Source organism: Primulina tabacum, chromosome 10 (assembly GCF_025594145.1).
Source record: "Primulina tabacum isolate GXHZ01 chromosome 10, ASM2559414v2, whole genome shotgun sequence".
Taxonomy (NCBI): Eukaryota; Viridiplantae; Streptophyta; class Magnoliopsida; order Lamiales; family Gesneriaceae; genus Primulina; species Primulina tabacum.
The window spans coordinates 18,855,414-18,874,469 of record NC_134559.1 but is presented as its reverse complement, the minus strand read 5'-3'; the positions used below and the strand labels follow the sequence as shown (position 1 = coordinate 18,874,469).

The window sequence follows — 19,056 nt, the reverse complement described above, 5'->3', positions numbered from 1 at the left end:
ATCCTATAGCTCAAAATCTGATTTCCCCAACATGATATTTTCAAATCAAGAAAGAACATAATAAAACTTACATCCTTTGGAAGCTAGTGAAAAAAGGATCACAAATCTGAGCTTGGATCGATAATTGAACGGTCGGATTTCACAAAATCACCAATCTAAAATATGGAAGCATGGGAATTCTTAATACTCTCGGTTCCTTCCTCTGGAAATCTGAATGAAGGAATTAGAAGTGTTGATATATATATATCTTGCATGTAAGGGGCAAATGGCTTCACCTTAACACAACACGTCTCGCGCCTATGCGCGACCATCCTCGGTGCATATGCGCGAGACACTATGCCTCGGCAGCTCGCGCATATGCGCGCACCTCTTCCGTGCATATGCGCGAGGTCCTTCACAACTCTCGGGTACCCTCGCGCACATGCGCAAATACGCGTCGTGCATATGCGCTAGGTTCTCTACCTGCCTCGCGCATATGCGCCCTGCCTGGTCGCGTATATGCGCGAGGTGTTCTGTCCTCGCACATAATTCGGTCTTCTTTTTGTCTATCCCGGTCTGATCCGTTTCGTCTATAATCACCTCAATTTATCCACAATTCATTTCAAATTACGATAATCAAATTCTCGGGCCTTACAGAGCAGATATCCCCACATTTGCTCAATTCGAGCAAGAGTCTTTATTTGAGGCATGGGAGCATTTCAAAGATCTATTGCGGATATGCCCACATCACGACTTGCCACTTGGGTTAGTCGTATAAACATTTTATTATGGCTTTCTTACTCCTAATCGTACTATGATAGATGCTGCTGCTTGTGGAAACTATTGAGAAAAACTGCCGAAGAAGGATATGAGTTGTTGGAGGAAATGGCTGCTAGCAGCTATCATACTAAATCTGAAAGGAGAAACCAGCGGAGAAGTGCAGGAGTTCACCAGGTAACTGACCTTTGTGCTATTACTGCGCAAACTTGATGTCTTGAACAGGAAATTTGACGGCTTGAATATGGGTGGCACGGCTATGTGTCTTCAAGAGATATTTTGTGATAAGTGTGAAGGTAAACACTTTGCAAAGGACTGTCAAGATGACAATCCCTTCTATATGCAAAACGAGGCATCAGTGAATCAAGTGGGAGTCGAAAACAGTCCAAGGAATGATCCGTATTCAAACACATATAATCCTGGACGGAGGAAACATCCCAACTTCTCGTGGGGTGGTCAAAACAGTCAGAATAGACCACAGGGAGGACAACCATATGGAAAACAACCGATATACAGATCAAACTCACCTAGAGAAGAAAAGTCGAATTTGGAGCCGATGATGTCTAAGTTCATCTCTTCTACCGAAACTAGACTTCAAAACCAAGATGCATCGATAAAGGGGCTAGAGAATCAGATTGGACAATTAGCTAAGATGATAGCAAGTAGAGAGCCGGACACCTTGCCAAGTAACACAGAGACCAATCCAAAAGAGCAAGTGAGGGCCATCGAGTTGAAGAGTGGGAAAATTTTAGAGTCCCAAGAAAGAGAAAAAATTCAATTGCCGGATGCACAGGCTGAGACATCAAAAGGTAAGTCTTCTAAACTCTACACCAGCACCCATGCACCATCCAAAATTGTTATACCTCCTCCTTTCCCTGCAGCATACAAAAAAGCAAAACTTGATGCGCAATTCGGTAAGTTTCTTGAGGTATTTAAAAAATAGCACATCAATATTCCTTTTGCCGATGCTTTGATGCAAATGCCTAGCTATGCAAAATTTCTGAAGGAAATCTTAGCAAACAAGAGAAAGTTAAAGGATCACATGACTGTGAATTTAACTGAAAATTGCTCTGCTTTTGTGCAAGACAAGATCCCACCGAAACTTAAGGACCCAGGGAGTTTTTCTATTCCTTGCATGATTGGTGATGTTGTTTTTCATAAAGCCTTATGTTATGTTGGTGCAAGTATTAACCTCATGTCGTTGTCTGTGTTTAGGAAACTTGGGTTGGGAGAACCTAAGCCAATGAGAATGTCATTACCCCTAGCAGAAATATCTGTCAAGTATCCATGAGGAGTTATTGAGGAAGTGCTAGTGAAAGTGGACAAGTTTATTTTTTCGGCAGATTTTGTGGTGCTCGACATGGAGGAGGACATGGAAATGCCGTTGATATTGTGGAGGCCATTCCTTGCAACTAGCAAGGCCCTAATTGATGTGTAGGAAGGGAAGTTGCGATTGAGAGTGGGGGAGGAAGATATTACTTTTGATATTTTTAATGCACTTAAGCACACACTGCATTCTGATTGTTATTTTAGAATTGATGCTTTTGACTCTCTTATGTGTAACTATGTGCAGGATGCTATTAAAGACCCTTTAGCAGCCAGTCTCACTACTGAATTGAGAAAAGATGAATCAGATGAAGAGAAAGCTAAAATGGTGGCATACCTTAATGCCAACCATCCATGGAAGAGGCCAATAAGGATGAGATTAGAGGACTTGGGGGATCGGAGAGACTTGACCCCTCAGAACTCAAGCATAGAGGAGCCACCAACTCTTGCTCAAGCCATTAACTCCAAATTTGAAATACGTCTATCTAGGTGAGAATAATAAACTTCCTGTGATTATTTCTTTTAATTTGACAGATGTGATTGGGGACAAACTGCTGAAAGTTTTGAAAGCGCACAAGAGTGCATTGGCATGGAAGGTGGCGGATATCAAGGGGATCAATCCATCAGTCTGCATGCACAAGATATTGACGGAAGACGAGTACTCACCTTTTGTGCAACCTCAGAGAAGATTGAATCCAAACATGCAAGAGGTAGTAAAAGCGAAAACTATCAAACTCCTTGATGCAGGTATTATCAATCCTATATCTGATAGTGCATGTGTGAGCCCTGTTCAATGTGTGCCGAAAAAGGGTGGGATTACTGTTATCACAAATGAACAAAATGAATTAATACCCACTAGGATAGTTACGGGATGGCGTGTGTGTATCTATTATAGGAAATTAAATGATGCCACCTGTAAAGATCACTTTCCACTTCCCTTCATTGATCAAATGCTTGAGAGGTTAGCGGGTCATGAGTTTTATTGCTTTTTGGATGGGTATTCAGGGTATAACCAAATCATGATTGCGCCTGAGGACCAAGAGAAAACCACTTTCACTTGTCTTTATGGCACCTTTGCTTTTAGATGGATGCCTTTTGGTTTGCGTAATGCCCATGCCACGTTTCAACGATGTATGACCGCGATATTTCATGACATGATAGAAACTTTCCTTGAAATATCTATGGATGAGTTCTTGATATTTGACTCTTCTTTTGATGACTGTTTGCAGAATTTGAAGGTGGCATTGATGAGATGTGAGGACACGAATTTGGTGCTGAATTGGGAAAAGTGTCATTTTATGGTACAAGAAGGCATAGTATTGGGGCACAAAATATTATAGCATGGAATAGAGGTGGATAAGGAAAAAGTAGAAGTTATCAAAAACTTACCACCTCCGACATCCATAAAGGAAGTAAGAAGTTTTCTAGGCCACGCCGATTTTTATCAGCGTTTTATTAAAGATTTTTCTAAAATTGCCAAACCTCTATCGTCTTTACTTATGAAAGATGTGCCGTTTGATTTTAATTCCAACTGTCTGCAGGCATACGAGGATTTAAAGGAGCGCTTGGTGACGGCTCCTGTTTTGGTGGCACAGGATTGGGATCTATCCTTCGAGGTCATGTGCGATGCCAGTGATACTGCGGTTGGTGCTGTTCTTGGCCAGCAAAAAAACAAGGTATTTCATACAATTTACTACGCAAGTAAAACCTTAGATGAGGCTCAATTGAATTATGCAACCACTGAAAAGAAACTACTTGCAGTAGTATTCGCGCTTGACAAATTTCATTCATATCTTGTTTTGTCCAAGGTCACTGTTTACACAGACCACTCTGCACTGAAATATTGACTTGCTAAGAAAGATGCAAAGCCACGCCTACTTAGTTGGATTTTATTGTTACAAGAATTTGATTTAGAAATAAAGGATAAGAAGGGAGTTGAGAATGTGGTAGCGGATCACTTGTCTAGATTGGAGCTGATTAGTAATGACTGTATAGATCATGCCATTAAGGACTGGTTACCTGATGAGCAGCTATTTGAGGTGAAACATTGTCCTTGGTATGCAAAATTTGCTAACTTTCTTGTCACCGGCACACCACCACCCAATCTATCGTTTCACCAACGAAAGAAATTCTTTTCTGATGTGAAACTTTATTTTTTGGAGGAACCATTTTTTTTTTAAGATTTGTGAAGATTCTATGATAAAAAGATGTGTTGCAGAGGAAGAGTTTGGTCAAATTCTCGACCGTTGCCATGACCGTGAGGTAGGTGGTCATTTTGGACCAACAAGGACGACATCTAAGGTACTTGAATGTGGCTTTTTTTGGCCAACTGTATTTAAAGATGCTCGTTTTTATGTGCTTGCCTGTGATAAATGCCAGTGGACATGTAACATCTCTAACCATCATGAAATTACATTAAACAATATCATTGAGTGTGAGGTTTTTGATGTGTGGGTGATGGACTTCATGGGACCGTTTCCCAATTTGTTCACGAAAAAATATATTGTTGTCGCGGTTGATTATGTGTCTAAGTGGGTAGAGGCAGAAGCATACACCACCAATGATGCTCAAGTGGTCCTGAAATTTTTAAAGAAAAATATTTTTAATAGATTTGGAATACCACGAGCAATCATTAATGATGATGGCACCCATTTTTGCAACAAACTATTTGAAAAACTTTTGAGCAAATATGGTGTCATGCATAAGATCTCTACCCCCTATCATCCCCAGACGAGTAGTCAAGTGGAAGTGTCTAACCGAGAGATCAAGCGGATTTTGGAAAAAGTTGTAGGTTTCAGTCTGAAAGACTGGTCTGTAAGGTTAGATGATGTTATTTGGGCATATAGGACTGCTTTTAAAACACCTATAGGCACTACACCATATAGGCTACTGTTTGGTAAAACATGTTATTTACCTGTAGAGTTAGAGCATCATGCATACTGGGCAACAAAAGCACTAAACTTTAACTTTACTTATGTAGATGAACGACGTCTGCTTCAATTGGATCAGGTGGAAGAATTCCGGAATCTGGCATATGATCTCGCATTATCATACAAGGAGAAGATAAAGAGGGCTCATGACAGGCGAATCATCGAAATGAAATGTAAAGAAGGCGAAAATGTCCTACTCTACAACTCCCGGTTGCGACTGTTTCTCGGAAAATTGAAGTCACAATGGTCTGGTCCATTCGTGATTTCTATAGTTTACCCATCGGGAGCTGTACAACTGCAGAATGAAAATGATGGGACATTTACGGTCAATGCCCAGCGACTGAAGCACTACATGGGTGGCACAATTGAGCCACAACTTGGAATCACCAGATTCCAAGACAATCCAAACTAAAACTGACCGACAGTCAAGATCTCGACTATAAATTGAGAACTACCTCTCTTCCCCTTATCTTGTACTTAAGTCGATTTTATTATTTTAGTTCCTTCATTTTACTTTTAAAAAAAGTGGGCAGCGCACGAGGTCCGCCCGGGCCAACCCTTTGGTCCGCCCGGGCAAACTAGGCGAAAATTTTTTTGTTTTAAAATCGTGCAGCCTCCGCCTGGGCGCACATTGATATCCGCTCGGGCACGCCCTTTTTAAAATGAAAGCCGCAAGCCATCCGCCCGGGCAGAAATTTATATCCGCCCAGGAAGGTCGCGGAAATTTCAAAATCGCAGACTCCTTTTCTTCTTGCCCATTCAAATCTTACCCTTTTTCCTCTCAAATTTCCATCGCCTCCTCTCTCAATCTCAATCAAGGGACCCTTTTTGTGTCATTTTCAAGTCAAATCTCGTGTCACCACCTTTACCAAGCATCAAGGAGTGATTTTTCCGGTGACCACTGAATTCTCCGGCCACCACTACAAACTTCCGACCGCCACTGAAGATTTTCCTGCCGCCACTAAGTTCCGACGACGTAGAATCCCTACACTCTCTTTTAGTTTCGATTTTGAACGAGGAACCCGGAGCACAAGCTTCTCCGACGCTTCCCTTCCCGGATTCCGGCGAGTTATTATTCCGACAACACACCTCCTACTCCGGGATTCCTTTTCTTAACAAATCATCAACAATGCCGCCGAAGAAAGCTCGGGTAAGTCAGGATGCTTCTTCATCATCCTCTCGCAATTTCCATTCGTTTGTGAATAATGCCGCTAAAGAATGCTATCAACATGCAAAAATACAACGAGCTCCGATTCGTGAGCATGGTTTTCAGCTTGTGCAACAAATCTTCATTCTAAATCAAATTTCAAAAAGAGGATGGGTAAAATTTTGTGCCCAACCGCAAGCCGCGGTGGCACCGGTAGTGCAAGAATTTTATGCTAATGTGGCTGAGCGGAGAGATGATAAAGCATTTGTGTGGGGATCCGAACCTAATTCATCTTCTTAATCATTATTAGGATCATTTAATTAATTTGGGTCTAAATTTTTTTTTAATACAAATGCGGAAACGTAAAGTAATCAATCTGATATAAATATCAACATAAAGTACAAATCATGTACAACATATGTTTATCACAACTAGAGTTCAGCCATTATATCAAGTACTGAAAATAAATCAACTCTAAGTCCGAATCTCCACGCTAATCTTGAATCTCTCAGTCTCTTCGTGACCCTGATCCTGTCCCACCTGTTGTCATGCACACATACAAACAAGACAACAGCCGGATAACTCCGGTGAGAAATACATCCCAGTATAAACCATGTAAACATGCAGTCATATAAAAGCATATACAAAAGCATGAAACATATATCCATATCATGTATCAAATCAGAAGACATGTATCGATATAAAGCTGTAAATAAACTCTGGACTCGTCATCTCAGACTCGACTCATCTCTAATCTAGGGATCCCGGTTCCTGGACATTGGTACGATATACCGAATTTCAGCGATAGGAATGAATCAACTCCTAAACAACATCGATATAAACCAAACATCCAGTGTCTTGGCGAATCAGCCGAAGACTTGGCACATCAGCCGATGACTAGGCACATCATCCCCTGACTCAACACATGCTCTGCTATAAATCAATAGATTAAGCATATTAATATCAAGAATTGCAACTATCAATGCAATAATAATTCAGTATGTGATTTTGGGAAACTCAAGTTAAATCAAAATCGAGTTGTGCAATCCCGAATCAACATTGATTTATACCTTTCTTTCTTTCAATCTGACTCTGTCGAAGTCTCGGATTCAATGCCTGTCAATACTCAATCTGGCAATGACAATATCGAGGAATACAATATCAATACCCCACTCATTCAATACTGGATATAATCTGAACTCAATCAAATTCTGTTTCAACAGCATAACTGTACAATCTCAATATATTCAGCAATACAAATCAATAGATATCGATTACCACAACTCATAATCAATAACGATACAAATCTGATATCAAATCGGTCTAATAATAATCAAATCAATTCTGAAAATCATAACAATTTCATATGGTATTCGTTTTTCAATCCGATTTTAATTATACGATGTCTAACATGTCGAGAACACCATATATGAATCATATCCGATTTCTTCAATATCATATTTTCAAATCATATCAAAACGTAGTAAAACTTACTTCCAGTTGAAGTCTTTGTCGATAGGAACACAGTACTGAAGTTGGATTGAAATTCTGACGGGCGGATCTTGCACAACTTCAAATTTAAGAAATGAAAAGGCGTAAGGATTTTTCACAATTTCTCAGAAGCCTTTCTCTAAACCTTTCGTTCTTCTGAAATGGATGAAGAATTCATATATATATATATCATGCATGGTTACAAAACGTGGCATGATTCTTTAAACAACACGTCTCGCGCATATGCGCGACCCTCCTCGGCGCATATGCGCAAGACACTATGTCTTGGCACGTCATCCTCACAGCATCTCTAGCATATGCGCGCCCTCATTCGGCGCATATGCGGGAGGTCCTTAACAATTCTTCACAACTCTCGGGTGCCCTCGCGCACATGCGTGGATTCATGTCGCGCATATGCGCGAGGTGCTCTGCCAGCCTCGCGCATATGCGCCCTGTCCGATCGCGCATATGCGCGAGGTGTTCTGTCCTCGCACATAATTCGGTCTTTTTTTTCGCTTATCACGGTCTGATCCATTCCGTCTATAATCATATCAATTTATCAACAAATCATATCAGATTACAGCAATAAAAATCTCGGGCATTACAACTTGTGAAAGGGAAGATGGTGGATTATAGTTCTGTGGAAATTAATAGGTTGCTTGAAACACCTGTTGTGGATGATTCGGTTTATATGGCATGGGCAGCAAACCCCGACTTAGACTTGATGATGCGCATAATTTGCTATCTGGGGTCTACGTTGAAGACACCTGGATCCTACACTAGTTTCGCTGAGAAATATTTGTTAGTCCCAGCTGTGATGTGGTATGCATTTTTGGCCACATGATTGATGCCAATCGGGCACACTAGTGATGTACAGAAGGAGAAGGAGGTATTACTTTATGCACTGATGACCCGTATACCCATCAATGTGGGAAAGATTATCTATTCACAAATCAAGCTGAGCATTCGCAATCCGAATGTGGCATTATTATTTTCCGACATTATCACCAATCTGTGTGGGGGCGCCGGGGTAGTTTTTCAGGATGATGATGAATGGTTGTCACCGATCAAGGCCCTTGATGACGTCAGCTGGCTACAGAAGACCCCGGTACGGCGAAAGGTTTTTCCTCAGTTTGGCCCTATATGGGATGGCTTGACTTTTGATCCACTGCCACAGCTGCCCCAACCACCGGCCCCGCGACCTCGGCGTCACCTCTTCAGGATTGGATGGACAAATTTTTCGCATTTGCTGACCATCAGTTACAGTGGCAGGCTGTGAGCCAGACATATCAGACTGCTACTGATGCCATGCTGCATTTATCCCTGATCCACAGTGGTATTGATCCGGCCCTTATGCCGCCACCTATGCCAACTTTCCCGCCGTCGTTTCAGTTTCACTACGCCGATGTACTAGAGCCGGGAGCTGGCGTCATTCCCCTGGATGCCCATGAGGAGGAGGATGATTGATAGGGGAGTCACTTCTATCCCTTATTTTATTTCTTGCACTTCTTTTCGTTCATTTTATTTATTTCTGTTTTTGTTGCATGACTAGGTTATATTACGTCATTTTTGTTGTGTACCCTCTGTCTCTTTTTCTATCGTCTGTTGCCTTGGGGTCACTGCTCGACTTTAGTATTGGGTTGTGGATGGGTTTTGTTTTGTGTGTTCCTTTCTGGTGCTTTGTTTTTATTATTTGTTGGAATTTAGTATTAGTCATTTTGCATTGGTGTGTGTGTCAGCCGGCAGTGTTCGAAGTAGCCAAGGATGATTAAGAGGTGATGAGACATGCCCTGTCTGTCGTGTACTCACATTTCTTTATCACATACTGTGGTAGCGACATGAAGTTTTATTTAAAATGTTGAATTCTCTTTGCACGAATGTTAGAACTAGAAGCATGCATGATAAGATGGTCGAAATTTAAAACTAAAGTGGGGAACGGAGATGTTTGAAGTTGTGAATTGAGCTTGACTATATTTTCTTGAATCGAGGTATCTATCAGAAGCATATAAAAAAAGGAGAAAGATGGAGATGTAAGGTGTGTGGGAGCCGAATAAAGGAATTGAATCCTATTCCTGGCTAACGATAGAGATGTAAGGCGTTGGGGAGCTGAATAAAGGTATGAAATCATATACCTGGATAAAAATGCTGAACACATGGATTTGAATCTGAAATGAAAGCTATGATATATTCCTATCATTACTGTATTCCAATTCAATAAAAAAAATGATAAAAAAATTAATAATATTGGCTGCTGGTAGTTATTGAGTGCAGAGGAATAGAGGACAATAATATTTATACTAACAGGCTGATTTAAATCTGTGACATACCGTACTTTTAAACTATTTAAAAATTGTGAAAAAATAAAAATTTTCTTAAATAAATAGTAATCATTAAAATAAAAATAAAAATAATCTGTTCGTCTAAAATATTTGCAATAAAACAACCACAACCAAAGCTTGCAAAAGCACTTGTTTAAACATCGTAAACAATATCATGAAATCAGAGTAATTGGAACAAGCATAAAGTTCTTAAAAACATAGGCGGTCCTCGGATTTAGCCTCATGCGCAGACCAAGCCGGCTCATTGGTGCCCACCCCTCGTCCCCTCATACTCGTCCTCATCTACATCGATCAAATCTAGTGAGTCTAAAGACTCAACATGTATAAACTTAAAATAACAAATAATGTATAATAAAACCACATGCACCTTTAAAGTAGAACGTACATACTATAACTTGAACGTAATAGCATAAACATAGACCTGCTATCATCATAAAATTTTTCATTAATATGCTTGCATCGTACATACTTGAACATGCATAAACTTCATCTTTTTGCGTAGAGATATGTTTCAAAGCAAGTGACCCATACATAAATGCGCCTGATCAGACTAAACCACAGTACTGGGCTGGCTGAAAAAATCCACTACCACATGCATGAGATCCCCGGTCATGCTTTACCGGGGTGGAGAGGTCACTCGCCACGTTCACCGGCTTCCAAACCCGTTCATAATTGGTCATAAGATATTTAGCATACCTCAAAAAAATAAAATATTCTTTTCTTTGCACATCGAACATACTTACATGGCATTGAGGGATTCGTTGGATCTCGCTTGAGGCCGTTGCTGCACATACTAACATGAGTTCAAGCACCTAACTTTCATAACTTAGACGTATTAGTCATGCTCACATCCAAAGTGTCAAATTTCCTTATGACATTCTAAATTCCTCGGGACTTGACCTCACTTCACTTAATCATCGTACTAAAACATGACTTCGAACCCCAAAACAATCTCTATATGAAACGTGATAATTTCCCAAGAAATGGAAGACACGACAAACTCAACCTACGAATTTAACAAAGGCACGGACCCCGTGTCAGGGACGTGCTCCGGTTCCGTGTAGACTCTTGAATTTCACACTCCGAAAGAAACAAGGGCACGGACCATGTGTCACGGTCCGGGTCCGGGTCCGTGTAGACTCTGAAAATGGTAACCAACGGAAATCACTACACTTGTGGCTTAATCTTCCAAACTCGATCGTGCGGACCATGAACCAACACCTTGAGACCCATCCTAGGACGCTATGACAATGATTCAAACTCCTAGGATGCCTCAAACAATGATACAAATCATACAACGCAACTCAAACCGTGAACACGCTGTTTTGACACCAAAATGCTTCCTACGACTTCTAGTGCAACCAAGTTCCCATCGACACAAATCGAATTACCAAAAATCATCCCAACATCATACTCACAATACTTAAACGCAGCAACGATTACCCAACGGTTCCCAACGAAGCCTGCAATAAATAAACTTCAAGAACACATCATGAACACATTTTCATAAATTTATATTTTGTGCAGTCTCACGAAAATGATCATAACTCACTTGTTTCTTGTCCAAAAATTACGAATTTACTGCCAAATCGAATGTATCGAAAAGTAAAACGTTTTATATGCTGAAAGTTTTCCCAAAAAGTTAACCAGAGTTTCGCAGAAATCGAAATGACAGTAGAATTTGGGTTTTCAGATCAAAAATCGTTTCAAAATCGATCCAACCAATTTCTGCTCAAAATTTGTACAACATACATAAATTTTTACACATAATAAACATAAGAACATTTACTATAATGAGATCGATGCATAAACGAAAGAATATACAAGTCTTTTAATATTTAAAGCTACCGAAACGACGATAATGAAGCGGGAAGGATGCGAGGGTTGATCCGGGACGAACGTGACATGATTTTATTGAAGAAAAGTGATGAAAACTTGCTGGAAAATTACAGATGAGGGGCGGCCGCTGAACTCTCCATGAACCCTAGCCTCTTACTCAAAGCAATGACGTGGAAGTGAAAATGAATTGTGTGTGTGTGCATAGGCGTGTATGTGTGTGTGTTAGTTGTGTGTGTGCGTGAGTTAATAATTAAAATAAAGGTAATTATGGGCTAATTAGCATAATTAAATAGTTGATGAGCAATTACATGGTAATTAAAATACTAATCCCTCTTTTAAATCACTAACTTCCCTAATTTAAAATAAAATGCACAAGTGTTAAACTTTTGAAAGTTTAAAATTTTAAAATCACCTAATAATTAAATTATACTTTAAAAATGCTAAAACTAAATAAATCATTTAAAATGATACTTTCTTGACTTGAAATAAAATACCACATTTTAAAATCGCCAAAATCGTCGTCGGTCTCTTTTCCTCGATCCCGCATTAAATAATCGCCTGAAACATGAAACTCAAGAAAACATTTTAACGTGCATAACATTCACATAAATAATTTAAAATAATGCAATTTCATAAATCATGCATCACTAAAATAATTTTAAACTTAAATAAATAATTTAACAATTAAATAAATGCATGAGTTTTACATGTAGTGATTTGGGCTCTACAATTCCTCCCCCACTTCAACATCGATGTAGAACCCGTAAGTCAGTAGACGTATAAGCCATGCATAATTCTAGATTTTTAAATTTAATTGACTTCATTGCATGATTATTTTAAATGCATTTATTTGAAGTTAATTATTCATTATTTCAGTTCAATAGTTTGATTTTTAGCATTTCAGTTATTTCAGTGAGGCCGGAATGGAGTTGGAGTTTTGAGATAGAATTTAAGATTTGAGAAATATTTCCAGAAGTTAATTTAGCTAGCAAGTAAGTTCATTTAAGTTAAAAAGAAGTTTAAGGAATTATTTAAGTTAGTTGAGGATTTTAATTTAAATTATTGGAGGTGATTAAGAAATGAGCTCATTTAAGTTACTTAATTAAGGGGTTAGTTCACTAAATTAATTAAAGGATTAGTAAGGCTTTTAAGGGTTATTAAATTACTAGATAATCAATTTTCCCCCTACCATTTATCATGCATTTTCGGCCACACCCCTAGAAGAACAAACTAGGACTTGCCAACTCACCTTTGACCCATTCTTGGTTGATTAGCATGCTAATTCTTTTAGCTATTTTTCCACCTTAATTAATTAATACTAGACCACTATCCTAACCCTTGTTTGGCATGATAAAATCGGCCACTATAGTCTAGAATCACCCAAGAGATCATTTGATAGCAATTCAAAATTCAAAATTCAAATGCATGAAGACTTGGTCTTGATATGATCCTATTTTTGTGCACCCTTCTCCTCACCTTCATAACCATCACTCCCCCTCCCCCTCCACCGAAAATAAGACCCCTTTTCAGTAGAAAAAAACGTGAATAACAGCTAGGGAGAAAGGGAGAAAAATCGAGAGCCAAGAAAGGTAGAGAAGCAAGCCACTCCGTCTCCTCCGCGCCGTCTCGTCTCTTCTTTTCGTTTTCTTTCGAAACGAAACCAGGCATGTCTAGATTTCTTTCAAACCTCAATCAAGTCATATTATTATTTATTTTTCAGTACATGATCATGTTTTAGCAAGCAAAAACCGAGATACATGTCAAAATATTTTGGAACACACATGCAGAATTTCGGCTCTTAATGGCAAGCTTCACGATTTCTTTTGGTTTGTGAGTTTCAGGTATTGGATCGACTCCAGGCTCCCAAGGCGGCTTGTATATATGTAGTAGGATGCATTAGGACCATGTTGGTCCATCCAAACCAGCCCCATACTTGCTGGAAAACCGAAATGACAGCAAGTTCCCCATAGGTGCAGAAATGTGATTCGAAAATTCAATTTGGATGTCAAGGAGGAAGGATCTGATCTTGGCTGCCCCAAGGGCCTATAGCCATGGTTGGATCACTTCCCTAGCATGTCTAAGACGTGACTAAGTTTCCCTTTTGGTGGCTTGGTCCATGGCCCCTCGGTTTTTAATCAAAACATGAAAACAGCCCCTTTCCCCATTCGGCTTCTTCATTTGTTCAGCTTTTGATTTCGTTCTTTTGTTGCTTGGTATGGATCTTGGTTGGCCTATGGCCCTTAGCCACGGTTCATATCATGTTCCTAGATGTCTAGATCGTGCCATGGGCAATCAAATGGCCATTGGAACGACACGAGACATCGATCATAGCATAAACACTACAAACGCATGCACGTTGCTCTCGGTTGGACCCTTCGGTTAAGATTTGGTGTGATGCGGATTGTGGCTGGCCTAGGGCCCTTAGCCATGGTTCAAATCATTTCTTGGGATGTTGGTAAGAGTCCCTGGTCGGTGGTTCACGCCCCTAATGGCCGATAGTCTCGAAACCAATGCAAGTCTTGTAGTGCGCAGCTGCTGTATTTTTTTTGACAGCAAGTATGCTGCTGTTCAGAAGCGTCGTTTGAGTTCTTGGTTGGCTTTTATCCCATGGCCTTGGACTGGACAGTGCCTCATTGAGTTAGGAAGGTCATGTTTTCGACCGTTTGTCATTTGGATCATTTTTGAGGTCGTACGAGAATTTACGGTGCAATGTGCCAAATTGACTCTCGAAAGAGCGTTTCGTGTTTTGGCCTCCATTCCACCTAGATTTCGACCCTATCATTTTAGGAACATTATTTTATGGTTTTTCAGCGTATTTTAATCATGACTATACGTTGGTTCAGTGTCGGTTCAGGTTGGCTCGGAGTCATGATTAAATGCGAAGTCATTAGGCGTCATAGTTGCATCTTTTGAACGTAAATTGCATAGTTGGTCATGTTTAAGCTATTGCATATTTTTCATGGCACAGTTAGGTTGCAGCGAGCCTGGGAACGATCCAATCCAATCCAGTTGGTAAAATTACAGGAATTTTCATTATGCCAGTTAATTATTTTACGTGCATTAAATAGAAAATGATTATTTTTGAGATTTATGCGATATGGCTTGTGGTTCATTCACTATGTGGGAGTGTTATTTTATACGGTCGCCAGTGACCGATCAGTTCAGTATGGTACCACCCGGTCGCCAGTGACCGGCCAGCTCAGTTCAGTTTCAGCCTCCCTGGTAGCCAGTTACCGATCAGTTCAGCTTAGTGCAGTGGCCACAGGCGTAAAACATAATCTCAACAGAAAATTTTACCAGATATTTCAGTACAGGCTCCAAGGAGCAAATATTTTTACAGTGATTTCCAGTTCAGTTATGCACGTATTATAATTGCTCAGTACAGATTATTTTCAGTATGCCTCAGGACAGGATAAGTTAACTCATGCATATTTTAATTCAGATTTTTACTCGTTACCTGTGATATATGCATGCTGAGTCTTTAGGCTCACTAGACTTGATTGTTGTAGGTACTGATGAGGGCGGGGACCAGTGAGCCAGCTTGGGTCGGCAGTAGTGGCACCCGAGGACCTCAGTGCAGCAGTTGTTATGTTTTTCCGCAAACAATTTTATCAGTTGTTGGATATTTTTAAATTGTGATTTTTGGCAAACTTTATTTTCTTCCGCTGCTATTATTTTAAATATTGAACTTGATTCACCAGTGATTTTATGAATGAGGCCATTTAAGTTCTTTTAAAAAAAAAAAAGAAAAAAAATTCTTAATTTTCCGCAAATTTTCAAGAATGGAGTTTTTGGCCCCTTCACAGTTGGTATCAGAGCGGTGGTTTTGTATAGGGTTTCACTACTACTGACCGCGAGAAGCTCACGAAGCCACGCCTTTGGTCTGTAAGTTTTTCAGTTCAGCATTTTGTTCAGCATTTTAGTTAAAGCATGAATTAGTTTGTCCGCATGCTTCCAGATTTTTCAGTACTTCAGTGTTCATTTAAAATAAAGTATGGAATTATGCATGTTAGTTACGCATGGGTTATGTTGGAACAGTATGCCCCCTAGACGCATTTTAGAGCGCAACAGAGAGGAGGAGCCTCGCCGAGAGGACAGAGAGGAGCATAGACCGGAGGGAGACCTACCACCTCCTCCACCGCCCCCACCGGACATGAGTGCCCAGATGTTAGCTGGGATGGCACAGTTCTTCGCACAGTTTGCGGGGGGCAATGCCGCAGCCGTAGCCGCAGCCACAGCCAGGCCGACAGGGCCCGAGGCTGTGTATGAGCGATTCATGAAGATGCGCCCGAAGGAATTCTCTGGGGCATCTGACCCCATGGTTGCCGAGGGATGGATCAAATCCCTCGAGGTTATCTTCGATTTTATGGAGCTGGGGGACGCAGACCGAGTCCGATGTGCCACCTACCTGTTCACTGGAGACGCCCGCTTATGGTGGGAAGGAGCTTCGGTAGCCCTGACATTGGCTACACTTTCTTGGACCCGCTTTACGGAGGTTTTCTACTCCAAGTATTTTGCTGAGGAGGTTCGCACCAGGCTGACCACCGAGTTCATGAGCCAGAGACAGGGGGATATGTCGGTTACGGAGTTTATCCGTAAGTTCGAGAGGGGCTGTCACTTTGTGCCCCTGATAGCGAATGATGCCAGAGCCAAGCTGATGCACTTCCTGGTGGGTTTACGGCCGATCTTGCGCCGGGATGTTAGGGTATCTGACCCTGCTACTTATGAGATTGCCGTCTCCAAGGCCTTAGCCGCAGAGCAGGATCTGCGGGATATCGAGAGGGATCGCCAGGGCAAGTGCCCAGTCCAGGCACCGCACCGCCCTCCTCCTCTTCAGCATCAGCAGCAGAATAAGAGGCCTTTTCATGGACCGCCCAGGAACAGAGGCCAGCAGCAGCAGCAGCGGGGACGCCCAGCCCCGAGGACTCAGGAGCACCCAGTTTGTCCCAGGTGCTCACGTCGCCATCCTGGAGCATGTATGGCTGGCTCAGGAAAGTGTTTTAAGTGTGGCAGTCCAGACCACATGTTGCTGCAGTGTCCTCAGAGGAATCTGCCTACCCAAGGCAGAGTTTTTGCTCTCCATGCCGCGGAAACCAACCCGGAGACTATGTTGTTGACAGGTACCTCTAAACTTTAAGTTATTCTTCGAATTTCAGCATTTTGGGAATCGGGATTTAGATTTTGAACTTAGAACTATTATAGGATTGCATGCTCTACTCAGATTTATTTCGGGGAAATTAAGCTAGAGGAACCTTGACCTTTGCATGTCTATAAGTTTAGATCTTGTAGTGGGATTCAACTTAGAACTCCGCTCTTTCAGGGAGAATTTTTATATCTGGTTCCGCTACCAAGGCCTTGATAGATTCAGGGGCCACTCACTCGTTTATTTCGGAGGTCTTCGCAAACTTTCTCAAGATCCAGACCATTGGGCTAGATACAGCCTTTTCAGTAGTGTTGCCATCAGGCGAGGAGATGGCAGCTACCAATGTTATCCGAGATATAGACCTTGAGCTGCACGGTAATCTTGTTTATGCGGATCTGATCGTGTTACCGATGCCGAAATTTGACATCATCCTAGGGATGGACTGGCTATTGAAGAACAGAGTGTTGATAGACTTCCAGCGGAGATCCGTTCTTGTCCGACCGCCTGGAATGGAGCAGTTCTTATTTGAGCCGGACATGTACTTTTCCTTACTGCGCATTATTCCTTATGTTCAGGCTAGGAAGCTCATGCATAGAGGGTGTCGGGCATTTCTAGCAACCTTTTTATCTGTCCCCGAGGAACCCAGCCATTCAGCCTCAGATGTTCCGATAGTTAAAGATTTCTTAGACGTTTTTCCCGAAGACGTCTCTGGTATGCCACCAGAGAGAGAGGTGGAGTTTTCTATTGAGCTTATGCCAGGTACGGCTTCGATATCCAAAGCGCCGTACCGACTAGCACCGACAGAGATGGCAGAGCTTAAGAAGCAGATTCAGGAACTTCTCGACAAGGAGTTCATTCGCCCGAGCTTTTCTCCATGGGGCGCGCCGGTCTTATTTGTGAAAAAGAAGGATGGCACGATGAGGCTTTGCATTGACTACCGGGAGTTGAACAGGGTTACAGTGAAGAATAAATACCCACTGCCGAGGATTGAGGATCTGTTTGACCAGTTGCAGGGAGCTTCGATTTTCTCCAAGATAGATCTGCGTTCCGGTTACCACCAAGTTGAGGGTGAGAGATGCTGATGTTTCGAAGACAGCTTTCAGGACTCGTTATGGTCACTACGAGTTCCTTGTGATGCCGTTCGGTCTGACGAATGCGCCAGCGATCTTCATGGATCTAATGAATCGCGTATTTCAGCCGTACCTCGACCAGTTTGTGATAGTGTTCATAGATGACATTCTCGTCTACTCCAAGAGTCGGGAGGAGCACAGCAGGCATCTGACCACAGTTTTGCAGACATTGCAGAAACATAAACTATTCGCAAAGTTCAGTAAGTGCGAATTCTGGTTAGAGAAGGTGGAGTTCTTGGGCCACATTGTTTCTAGCAGTGGTATTGAGGTAGACCCCGCAAAAGTTGCAGCAGTAAGAGATTGGGTTGTGCCTCAGAATGCATCCGAGATCCGCAGTTTCCTTGGGCTAGCAGGATATTACAGGAAATTCATCCAGGGATTCTCCTCTATCGCCGTTCCACTCACAGCACTGACAAAGAAAAATGTGAAGTTTGTGTGGAGCGAGGAGTGTCAGAAGAGTTTTGATACTTTGAAGCAAGCTCTTATTTCAGCACCAGTTTTGGCTGTACCGTCAGGATCCGGCGAGTTTGTCCTTTATACCGATGCTTCGAAGCTTGGTTTAGGTGCAGTTTTGATGCAGCATGGGAGAGTGATAGCGTATGCTTCTCGACAGCTGAAAATCCACGAGAAGAATTACCCTAACCATGATCTGGAGTTAGCGGCCGTAGTTTTTGCTTTGAAGATTTGGAGGCACTATCTGTATGGAGAGAAGTGTCAGATCTTTACCGACCACAAAAGCCTCAAGTATTTCTTTACGCAGAAGGAGCTGAACATGCGTCAGAGGCGTTGGTTGGAGCTTGTGAAAGACTACGATTGTGACATTAGCTACCACCCGGGTAAAGCTAATGTAGTTGCGGAAGCTTTGAGCAGGAAAGTCGCAGTGATGGCTCATTTGACGATGCAGAAACCTCTTCAGATTGAGATGCAGAAGTTTGATCTTGAGACTTACCCTCGA

The 19,056-nt window shown here is 41.6% G+C and overlaps 1 protein-coding gene and 1 non-coding gene across 2 annotated transcripts; one reads left to right on the top strand and one right to left on the bottom strand.

The window, feature by feature from the left end:
- Window positions 1–628: 628 nt before the first annotated feature.
- LOC142513024 (small nucleolar RNA R71) lies at window positions 629–735 on the bottom strand. The gene has a single exon (XR_012808992.1). It is a non-coding gene; the product is annotated as a small nucleolar RNA R71 (small nucleolar RNA).
- A 112-nt stretch (window positions 736–847) lies between these two features.
- LOC142504962 (uncharacterized) lies at window positions 848–9,117 on the top strand. Its single transcript, XM_075617798.1, has 11 exons — window positions 848–933; window positions 982–1,418; window positions 1,509–1,684; window positions 2,330–2,561; window positions 2,617–3,383; window positions 3,624–3,758; window positions 3,939–4,121; window positions 4,264–4,344; window positions 4,462–4,596; window positions 4,813–5,368; window positions 8,828–9,117. Exons 1-11 carry the CDS (start codon window positions 848–850, stop codon window positions 9,115–9,117), a joined length of 3,078 nt encoding a protein of 1,025 aa, XP_075473913.1.
- The last annotated feature ends 9,939 nt before the right edge of the window (window positions 9,118–19,056 follow it).